The sequence below is a fragment of the Anabrus simplex genome, chromosome 5 (genome assembly GCF_040414725.1).
Source record: "Anabrus simplex isolate iqAnaSimp1 chromosome 5, ASM4041472v1, whole genome shotgun sequence".
Classification (NCBI taxonomy): domain Eukaryota; kingdom Metazoa; phylum Arthropoda; class Insecta; order Orthoptera; family Tettigoniidae; genus Anabrus; species Anabrus simplex.
In genome coordinates, this window is record NC_090269.1 from 136,979,442 (window position 1) to 136,991,683 (window position 12,242).

At 38.8% G+C, this 12,242-nt stretch overlaps 1 protein-coding gene across 4 annotated transcripts in view; it reads right to left on the minus strand.

Annotated features, from left to right (window-relative positions):
- LOC136874694 (testis-expressed protein 9) overlaps positions 1 to 12,242 on the minus strand; it is a 166,190-nt gene that overhangs the window by 14,969 nt on the left and 138,979 nt on the right. Inside the window, exon 7 of one of the 4 annotated variants that reach the window (XM_067148336.2) lies at positions 9,190 to 9,265. The exons of the other annotated variants lie outside the window; for them this stretch is intronic. Coding sequence (XP_067004437.2) covers positions 9,200 to 9,265 — 66 coding nt within the window. The 3' untranslated portion in view covers positions 9,190 to 9,199. The remainder of the gene's footprint in view (positions 1 to 9,189; positions 9,266 to 12,242) is intronic. 4 annotated transcript variants of the gene reach the window in all.

Below are 12,242 nucleotides of genomic sequence, written 5' to 3' on the forward strand. Positions count from 1 at the left end.
AGCCAGCGGCCGGTAGCGACCTGTCATCGGTGGCCAAGTCCGAGTGATAAACTCCCTTCCAAGCATAAATAAAGACCCTGTATATAAGAAAACATAAAGGTCCAATAATACTGCCTTGAGGAATTTCCCTCTTAATTATTACAGGGTCAGATAAAGCTTTGCCTACTCTAATTCTCTGAGATCTATTTTCTAGAAATATAGCCACCCATTCAGTCACTCTTTTATCTAGTCCAATTGCACTAATTTTTGCCAGTAGTCTCCTATGATCCACCGTATCAAATGCTTTAGACAGGTCAATCGCAATACAGTCCATTTGACCTCCTGAATCCAAGATATCTGCTATATCTTGCTGGAATCCTACAAGTTGATTGAATTTCAGTGGAATAACCTTTCCTAAAACCAAACTGCCTTCTGTCAAACCAGCTATTAATTTCGCAAACATGTCTAATATAATCAGAAAGAATGCTTTCCCAAAGCTTACATGCAATGCATGTCAAACTTACTGGCTTCTAATTTTCAGCTTTATGTCTATCACCCTTTCCTTTATACACAGGGGCTACTACAGCAACTCTCCATTCATTTGGTATAGCTCCTTCAACCAAACAATAATCAAATAAGTACTTCAGATATGGTACTACATCCCAACCCATTGTCTTATCAATTCCAGCCGCTTTTCGTGTTTTCAACATTTGTGTCTTATTGTAAATGTCATTGTTATCATATGTAAGTTTTAATACTTCTTTATTATTAGTCTCCTCCTCTATGTAGACATTATCCTTTCAACCAACAATCTTTACATACTGCTGACTGAATACTTCTGCCTTTTGACGATCCTCACATACACACTCCCCTTGTACATTAATTATTACTGGAATGTCCTTTTTGGAACCTGTTTCTGCCATAAAATACCTATACATACCCTTCCATTTTTCACTAAAATTTGTATGACTGCCAATTATGCTTGCCATCATGTTATCCTTAGCTGCCTTCTTTGCTGGATACAATTTTCCAGTAAGTTCCTTCAATTTCTCCTTACTTCCACAGCCATTTCTAACTCTATTTCTTTCCAATCTTCACCTCCTTCTTAGTCTCTTTATTTCTCTATTATAATAAGGTGGGTCTTTACCATTCCTTACCACCTGTAAAGGTACAAACCTGTTTTCACATTCCTCAACATTGCTTTAAACCCATCCCAGAGCCTGTTTACATTTTTATTTACCGTTTTCCACCGATCATAGTTACTTTTTAGAAACTGCCTCATGCCTGCTTTATCAGCCATATGGTACTGTCTAACAGTCCTACTTTTAAGACCTTCCTTTCTATCACATTTATTTTTAACTACGACAAAAACAGCTTCATGATCACTAATGCCATCTATTGTTTGGTTTCTCTAGAGTTCATCTGGTTTTACCAGTTGGTTCCATCACTTTCTGAATCAGCTGTCCTTCCCATATTAGCTTATTTGCCATTTGTTGGTCATGCTTCCTGTCGTTCACATTTCCTTCCCAACTGACATTTGGTAAATTCAGATCTGTACATTCTGTACTCCAATACGGCTATAATAATGAGACTCATAACATGTAATAAAAAAATTCAGATCTCCCGCTACAATCACATTTCTTTCCATGTCGTTTCCCACATAGCTGATTATCTTATCAAATAATTCTGAATCTGTGTCTGCGCTACCCTTTCCTGGTCTGTACACTCCAAAGACATCAAGTTGCCTGTTATCTTTAGAGATGAGCCTTACACCTAGAATTTCATGTTTCTCATTAACTTTTTTGTAGCTTACAAATTCTTCTTTCACCAGAATAAATACTCCCCCTCCCACCACTTCTATCCTATCTCTACAGTTCTGTGAGAAAATTTCTGCATGCATCATATAATTTCTCAGCCATAATTAAACTCCTAATACAATATCTGTCCTAATACAATATCTGGTAAGTATATATCTATTAAATTACTTAATTCTATTCCTTTCTTCACAATACTTGTACAGTTCAACACTAACATTTTTATGTCATCCCTACTAGACTTCCAAATCTCTGTACCCTTATCACCGCTCCCTAGACCGTCTTGTTTCCCTGAATGTACCTCCCTATTACCCTTCCAAACAAATTTCCTAACTTATACGTACCAATGCGGTTTAAGTGAAAGCCATCTGAGCATAGATCCCTATCTCCTACCCACCCATTAGGATCTAGAAATTTCACTCCCAGTTTCCTGCATACCCACTCCATAGTCTCATTTAAATCCCCAATCACCCTCCAGTCAATATCCCTCCTACACAGTATTCCACTGATAACAATCTCCACTTCCTTAAACTAACCCGTGAAGAATTTACCAGATTTCACACATCCCTAACTATTTTGGTACTTACATCAGCTTGCCTTATGTTGTTGGTACCTACGTGAAACACTACCACCTTCTCCTTTCCCTCTTCCTTCTCTTCTACTTTCCTCAACATCTGCCTCAACCTAATTCCTGGATAACACTCTACGCTGGTTCCCTTTCCTCCACACACTTTCCCCACATGTCTAACGATGGAATCCCCCATGACCAGAGCCTCAACTCTACCCACCTCATTTGATCCCCTCCCCTCCTGGTCAGCCCTATCTTTCCTGATAACTGCAGAAGCTACTTCCTCCTTCCCTTGACCCTGTTCTACTTGTCCTTTCCTATCCTCTACTCTACATTTCCCTTTCCTAGCTTTTCCCTTCCTCCTACTTCAACGCACCTCAGCAACAGTTCCCAGTTCCTCATCTTCCCTCAGTTGTTCTACCTGGAGTGATTCGTACCGATTTCGCACAGACACCTGTCCTGAATTCTGATCCTGAATAGAGCCCTTAGCCTGCAATCTCCTTCCCCGTAGACCATTAATCCACCTGTCTTCTTCAACTCCCCCCTTTCCGTCCTCTCCCTCTTGTACATCTACTGTAACCTGTACATTGTTTGAGGGAGGCCTATCTTCCTTCCTGTCTTCTGTGAGAATCCTAATTATCTCCCTCAAACTCTCCAACTCCTCCCTCAAACTCTCCAACTCCTCCCTCACACCCCTCAATGTCTCGCCACACCCACAGTTCCTACATTTGCACTCCTTAGCCAATCTTTACGGGGAAAAAAATGAAAAGAAAAGGAAAAATAAAATAACTTATGTGCAAAAAAAATGCAGGGCTATATTGACAGGGATAGTACCCAAAGATCACACAACAATAAGGTAATTAATATACGACTACACTACAACACTACTTAGTTGAACTCTATTTTTATCCTACAGCACACTTACAGGATAAAAACTGTTGTTAATTACTGAATACACAAGAATTACACAATTCTAAACTGCAATTAAGCCTATTCTAATTACAACAACAGAATTTTAGTAGGAGAGTTTCTATGGATACCTCTACTATACAAATACTTTCAATACGGACCTGAAAATGAATTTTATCACATGTAATACCTCTACTATACCGGTAGGACGCGGGACAGAGAATAAAAGTGTCCTTAAATGCTGAAAAATAAGAGATCATTTACAATAATTTCTGTCAAAACTACGCCAGGGACTTGAACTGCAATATTATTGGGATACAGGAATTTGATTATTAACTTTTACTCAATGAATAAATGAAGGTGGAAAGTACAACTATGCAGGGAACTAAGACTACAAATTATCAGAATAAGGTAGTCAGCTGATTTTGTATTTATTTACACAACTACCATGTCCATGTAGCAACAATCGTCAACAATTCTAATAGAATCGTCAACAGTACAAAGACTTAAATACCATAATTATCCAGTGAAATTACCATGTATTCTCTTTAACTTCTTTTTAAATCAAAGTTTACAGGCATATCGTGTTATTTAATTTAATACATTATTACCTTTGTTTGAATGGATATCTACATGAAATATCGGAACAGCCGCGGCTATTTCTCATTCTTTAAAATACAGCATTTCATGAGAAACGGCTTAGGGTAATGGTACTATATATCGAACACCTTTTAAATAATACCAATATAAATGGTCCGTTATTGGACATTATAAATTTTCCAGCTAACTCATTCTTGGTTGCCAGCGTTTCGCCCTCGTGTGCTAGGGTGGGCTCATCAGTTGGTACCTAGCACACCTACCAATACGCCGGCACCGTGGAGGCCACTGCGCAGGCTAATTGGAGCCACCAGCAGTGCCAATGCACTAAGAGACTTTGTCTCATTACAAAAATTGATGCCTGCTTGGCCATCAGATGATATAGATGTTCATTCCCATAGGCGAAACGCTGGCAACCAAGAATGAGTTAGCTGGAAAATTTATAATGTCCAATAACGGACCATTTATATTGGTATTATAAATTTACTCATTCAGGACAAATATTTCAGATTCCCTATGGGAATGAACATCTATATCACCTTTTAAATATCGAACAGTTCGCACATCCTGTTTCAAAATAAGGATATAGAAAAGTTTACATAACATGTGAGATTTCTAAATTCACCCTTCCAAACTTAGCTTTATATCAATCGATAGGTCGAAGTCGTTACTGTGTTGGCGAGCGCGGGAAAGTCTTAGAACTTTGGACTTGGCGGGATTTTGATGAGATTGTTGTATTGTTACTAAGGTGCAGTGTCCCTGTGATTATCTGTTTTTGTCGGTAAAATAGTGTCTTCAGAAGGTATCCTTTAAATAATAGGTTGTGTTAACATACATACATGTTTATTATTTTCTTGTATTGTGAGTTTTCACCTATCTTCATATTTCTAAAATAAAATACTGTTTGATATTTGACTCCCATTTTCAAATATCGAAAGGACGTTCGATAAATGAGGTTCATTTAATACAAAAACAACCCTTAATATCGAACACCACTGAAAATGAATGGGCTGTTTATGATTTTAATTTGCAGTACTGTTTTATTTGGCGCCGAAGTCCGGATATCTGTGGTCGTGACTGCTGAGGCGTCTATCTGTAATTTGAGAGGGCCTGAATTTTGAACTTCATCGGGTATAGTTAGATTTCCTTTACGAAGTCTTGTGTCTGTCTGATGCCGTACGTTGTTCTAATCACTTTATTTAACAATCCTGTCACTATCCAAGATTTCTCGTCATCGTCAGCAAATAAAGTGGCGTCGACAAGAGGGGGTATGTGGGGGGAGTTATCCCGCACTCTTTGAAAAAAAAAATTTTTTTTACATTTTAGCTATTTAAAACTAGAAAGCAGAAAATAATTATTTTTTTCCTTAACTAGTGCTCAGAGCTTGACTATGGTCAAAATTAAGACACCCAATGGGGCAACTGTCCCAAAAGCCAAAGTTAAACCTGTTGAAAAAATGAAAAGGTGTCAGTATTCATTATCTGCCTTGGCTGAAGCTGTTCAACAGGTTAAGTCCGGTATGATGTCGCAAAGGCAGGCATCTAAAACATACCAGGTCCCTTTAACAACGTTAAACGACAAACTTTCTGGACGTCAGAAGATTCAGACTGCCCTTAGGCGGAAGCCGTTCTTGAGTCCATGAGAAGAAGAGGGCATTAGTGAATGGGTAATCAACATGGCTAAGAGAGGATTTCCATTGAAGAAAAAGAATTTACTTGACACTGTTCAGCAAACTGTGCAGTCATCAGGAAGGAGCACACCGTTTAAGTATGGAAGACCTGGTAAAACCTGGTTCAAATGTTTTATGGGACGGAATCCTTCCCTGTCTCAGAAGAAGGCTGAAACCATTAGCAAGGGCAGGGCTGCTCTCTCTGAAGAGAGAATACGTGGTTGGTTTGCTGGACTGTCGTGCTACCTGGAATATGAGGATGTAAGTTCAATTATGGAAGACCCAAGCAGGATCTTCAATGCAGACGAGACAAATTTTCTGTTCCATAAGGTTTCAGGAAAGTACCTTGGAGTCAGAGGGGAACAGCTTCAAATTACGGCAACCTCTAAAGAGAAAGAAGGCATAACAGTGCTCGGAAATTTCTGTGCCGACGGCCGTTGTGCCCCAACAATGATCGTCTACAGCAACATACGACTTCAGCAACTTATCAAAGATAGTGTACCTGAAACTTGGATCTACGAGAAAACTGAAAGTGGCTGGATGAAGGCCCCAACGTTTCTGAACTACCTTCAACACTTTAGGTCATGGCTAGAGGTAGAGAAAACTACACTTCCTGTTATTTTATTTCTTGATGGACACAGGAGTCACTTATCCCTTCAAGTCAGTGAATATTGTCATGACAATGGAATAATATTGTACTGCCTTTTCCCTAACGCCACCCAGCTTCTGCAACCAGCAGATGTGGGGGCATTTGCACCTCTAAAGAGAGCATGGGAAAATGCTCTTCAAGACGAGAAAATATGAACTCTCGGTGCATCAGTAACCAAGGTAAATTTTGCACCCATGTTAAAGAAAGTTTGGGATGATGCTGTTAGGCCAGATATTGTGAAAAGCGCCTTTCGTAAGTGTGGTCTCTATCCACTAGATCCCAACGCTGTGGACTACACAAAATGTGTTGCAGATATTTTGAAATCCCCGGTGGGAAGGCAACAGCAAGAGAGTGACGAAGGCATCCCATCATCCCTTTCCACTTCCAATCAGAAGTTAAAGTTTGTGCTTGATGACCTGGAGGAATTCTTGCCTTCTCGCATTCTCGATAACTTCAATGACAAACTAAGACGTGATGGAGAAAAACAGAATGATGGTGAACCAGATTTGTATGCTTATTGGAAAAGTATTACAACTCGGTACAATGCAACATGTGAAACAATATCTACTAATCAGAATGAAACGATGACAGACAGTTCATCAGAAGATGATGATGATCAGGGAAGATGTGATTTCACGTGGAATGATGAACGTTTAGAGGTGTATGTACCTTCTCCCAAGAAAGATCTTCCTGGTGCCGTCATTTTGAAGAGTGGAGTAAAAGTTCACAAGCCGAAAATATTGAATGAGCATGAAATTGCTTCGGAACTCGCTTGCTCACCCACCTCAAGTATTAGCGAAGATTCTTTCAGAGATTTTCTCAAAGTTCCTCAAGTACCAGAAAAACCTCATCAGTTTAGATTAAAGAAAACATACGGGATATCTTCAAAGGAGTACCGGGAAGAATTGAGGAGAAAGAAAAGAAACAAGGAAGTCTAAAGACATGTTCTGTTCTCTGTGGAAGGGTAGAAATAAGAAACTGGGTTTTTTTTTGTGTGTGTTTCTCGGGATATTTTAATGTGTATTAATATTGCTTCCTCTACTTTTGTGATTTATATTTAAGAATCATTCTATTTTGCTCATGTTATTACAATCATATAATGTCTAAAATAAAGTGATTTAAAAATATTTCTGTTCAGTATTTAAAACCTTACCATTCGATATATAAAAATCGTGTTCGATAAATAAGACCTCACTGATCGATATATAACGCAGACCGTTCGATATATGAAGGAATACAACTGTTGCATTTAAAGGCGCCTGGAGCCTACAAATTGTACATTTTAAAAGTCTGAACAAGCCAGTTGCAACCAGGGGATGTTCCGTTAAGGTTTTATAACTATTTCAGAGGTCCTTCCTTCACTGGAAAAAAATACTAATCAATAATTCGTAGAGATAACGTTAAGTGTTCGATATATAGTGCCGCAACCCTATCCAACATTGCGTAACAAAATCATAAATTTAAGCAGATAATCCTCTACTTGCGGAAACTTGTCGCTTTTTCGTCTGCGAAATGCTTTGTGAGACTTGTTGGCCGCTTGAAGTGCATTTCTGTTACCGCGGTAGCGCGCGTTTCATTTGGACACTGAATACTTGCTGCCTGCTGCTCAATTCCTGTATGTTTTGATGTAACTGATCACCGCGAGTTTGTATGATGCAGTATTACTCCAATACTGTGGACTGACAAACAATTTTGAGATCACAGAATGTCCCGTACCCGAAACACTCATAAACCTAGTGCAGTGGGATTTCCTGACGGCTAATAACAGCATGTTGCCCTGCATTTAGAATGCCCGCTTCGCGATAGGAAGCCTGCTACTTGAGTAGTTGACATCTTTATTTCGAAACGCATCCGGAGCTGAGTGATGGATGTTCGAAGTTGTGGGTGCGTCAAATACGTGAACATTTCTTTTTCTTCACTTGGGACCCAAAATTATTGGGATGCGTAAATTATGCAAGGGCATTAATTACGCGAGAAAATACGGTAGTTTCCTTTATCAGACGGTAAAATGAACGGAAATTTATAGGTATATCTGAACACTTGGAGATAACGTTTGTTACATTTTTTGGCCATAACGAGAAACGAAAATGCCAGAAGCTGTCACCGACACGAACCCCCTTAAAAACATTCAACTCATTAAAATCATGCACTTAAATACGCGAAACTACCACATACAAAACAATTCAATGTATCCCATACATTATTAGCATTATTATGTACTTCTATTCGTCCTGGCATACCGGTACGACTTTGACAGAGGGAGAAAGCATAGAAATGCAACAAAAAACGCGTGGCCTATAACTCCGACGAAACTATGCACAGAAACAATGCTATAACGCGCGAACAACACAATAACAAACTCATTCTTTCGTCCCGATTAACTGAGTCGTTAGCGTGCGCTAGCCTCTTGCTTACAGGACGATCACTGCCCCGAATCCCCAGCTGTATCAAGCGCACACGCTGCTGTGGTGAGCGGGAAACACGATACACGAAGGCGACAGACGAAACACTCACGAAATAAAGTATCAAATAAATACGCTTGAAAATGAGGTTTCGTAAATTGCACAAGCACGTATCGTAGAAGAAGAATATTGGCCGTACTAGAGGTTATATTAGTCGAAAATCGGAAGAAGTAAATATAAATCGGAAGACGAGTTAAAAACCGGAAAGTTTCCGGATAAATCGGAAGGGTTGGCAGGTCTGCACCTAGCTAGCCTACTTAACCTAGAAAACGTCATCTACTGAACACCATCTAGATTACTTGTTATAAAATTCAAATAAATATCACTACTACCAATTTCTACCAACAAGCACCAAACACTAAAATATAAATAGCACTAAATGCAACACACACATGCAAAATTTAAACAATTTCAATAGGTTTTAACTACTTTATCACTACAATAATGCAAGAGCTCTCTCAACAGCGAACCGTTCACAAATGCATCCAACAATGCAACCTGAGTTAAACTGGTCAATGTATGCAGGAAGAAGTTATATATACCCGGATCGAGTTACAGCCGATGCCGCCGACGACTAGTGGAGGAGAGTGGCAGTAGAAGAGGCAGAACACATCTCAACTATGAACAATAGTCAATCAGTGTAACGTTATTGTTGATATGATCAGTTTTATGACTGAGGACATTGTAGGACATCACATTGAGTTTTCTTCCGACTCAGTAATATTAGGGCATCTTTAAGGAAGTCTTTAATTTTCCCCTCCTTTTGAAGGTCATCTTTGTAGCCAGAGTGGGGACAGCAGCGGGGAAATGATCCAAGCCTCCTCAATTTTATTTTGAAAAATTCATTTGTTTTAAAAATTTATGTTGTATATAATATCTCTTTTGAAAACTGAACATGGGACTTATTGCTTTAAAAATTGATTTATTGTTCTGGAAATATTAGGTTTTTGGACTTACGAAGAATAGCTATATTTAAAAAAAAGGTGGTTGTACAAAATTACTATTATTAATTTGTGAAATTTTTTGGTATTATGTAGCTGTGAATTTTAAATTAGGCATCTAAATTATGAATCAGGGTGTACGTATTTGTGCCATCTTTAGAAGCATATTTTCAGTTGCTTCCTGTTACACAAAATAATTTTCTGGATCATCAAGAATGTAGATACCTTATTGGTCAGAATAACAAAGTTTATTATTGGTGAATGTGAAAGTCGAGAGTAAAATTCTATTGCCTGATTGGTCACCGCGGTAGTTGCACCATTTCTGACTTCTCGCTCCTTCGTGGGAGTGAAGCTTGTATCTGTGTCTTTCCCTTCTGACCAGCCTTGAGGGCAAAATGATCGAAATTACTTAGCTCTTCAGCTAAGCATTCACATTTTAATTTTGGAGGCAATTCCATTTTCCTTTGTTAAAAGAAAACTTGTAATTAACACAAATTCACTTTTCCTTTTGTTAAAAGAAAACCTTGTAATTAACATGTAATAACTTTTCCTCGGGTTGCCTCCAGTAGTTTAGTTTAGCTTAACTCAAACCATTGAAAGCTATGCTCCTTTTTAGAAGTGTTTTTAGAATGGAGGCAACTTAATTGGCCTCTATGTTAAGTTTCAAGGGATTAGCCCTTTTTATAAACCAAACAATGTTCCTTCTATTTTCCTTTTTTAAGTGTAATTTGAAATTGCTATCATATGTAACACATACCTGCGGATGCAGTCCAAATTTACATTCATTCGTAAATGAGTTTGTTTATTTCTGTTATTCTTGTTTTGTTTTAATTTTGTTCGTTCCTTTTAATCTTGGTTTGGTTAGTTTATTAAATGAAGAGTTTGAGGGTGATTACCGTCTACATCTCTTTCACACAACGCATACGTAACTATCTACCTCTTAGGGTTCCATGCCACTTCCCATGTCCTTTCATAGCTATCAAGTTTGTTAACCTGTTTATGTTGTTTCGAGTTTGTCATACTTGTGTGTGTTCTAACGTTTTTACTGTGTTTTAAAATTCAACATATTTATCATAAACCTCTTATTTAACTAAACATGTTTGTATAACCTGTAACAAGGTTACAATCTTCACTGTCTTCCTTATCAATATGAGCTGATGATCATGCAGTTTTACAACTTATAAAAGACACTCCTGACAACAACGGCCATCATCACCAGTTAACTCCTTGTATGATGGGAGATGTTACATGAATCAAACATGCAGAGGGGAAGGGACTTCGCTCCCTGCCTGCCCACATCCCTGGGTCGATCATGAAGATGCACTAGAGAAAGGAATGAGAGGAGGAACCACATATGCTCCTTGAATGTAAGAAAAATACTGTTATATGTCATGTGTAGTGCAACTACAGCAAATCACTCTGATATTTTTACTAATGTGAAGCACTTAACACTTGCAGATATTGTTTCCAACTATGAAAATAACAGTAGAACAGCACGAAACTAAAGTCCACAGAAATGCTGGAAGACTCCAGCGAGAAAATTACTTGTATTTAATTTTTGCTTTGTTGGACTGTGTGTCAGAAGCAACTGATTACCTGTTCAAGGCTAGACTCTTGTATTTTGGAGCTGAGACTCCTATAAAGTTAGCAGGCAGGGACCCTCTTCGGAGGCAGTTCTACGCAGGGAGTGGTGCCCCTGCCTATGTGAGTCCCAGAGCACACTGATCTAGTGTGTAACATCTGGTACGGGTCCCAGCTCAGGGTTACGAGTGAAGACCTCAATGGCATCTACGGCGGAGAAGGTGGACTTCGGCAGGGTGGAGATGGCGGAAGGGGCAAACCCGTAGCTCTGTACTCCAGAGGAGCGGCTACGAAAGGCATCTGTTTCCATGTTAGGGGCGGCCTAATTTTGAACCTGGCAGTAGGTATAAAATGCCTTTGGGTCTGGCGAGCCCATCGTAACAATAGCCTATATAGGTAAAGCAGATATGGTGCCTCGGAAATGGAGTGGAACCATATTTGCCCCTACCTGGCTACAGCTGGATAAAGGGAAATGATGATAATGATGATGATGAATCCTATAAAGTGTACCTGTTCAAAGCATCTATGCTTTTTCACAATATTGTACCTGTCAGGAGCAATATGCTCTTTTGTATGTAATTTAATGACTGGGAGTTTTTCCCAAGTTATTTTGTACCTAATTTAGGACTTATAAGTCCAAGTCATTGTTAGAGTTGATGAACTCATTCTGTTATACCATTAAATTTCTATCTCTCAATTTTTAAAGAGGTAATTCCCTGTCCAGTCATCCCAGGCACTTCCTATTCCTCTGTGAGCCACGGAATACCCGGAACAGTAATAATAACAATAATAATAATAATAATAATATGGCCTCAGCTACTGTGTGTAACATTTTTTAAATTTGACACCATCTGGCTGCTTGCTTGTCGATTTTGATGTCCACTTTAGACTACTAGATGGCAGAGTAAATTGAATCTCTTTTGGGTGTCTATGGCTGAGTTTTAATGAATTTTGTCGGGTAAACACCAAATGTATTACAAGACATCTTTTACATGCTGATGTGGAGTGTCAAATGGACTTATTTTCCGCCCTTTATAAATTGAACTATCTCTGTGGGGTTTGAACCCATTATC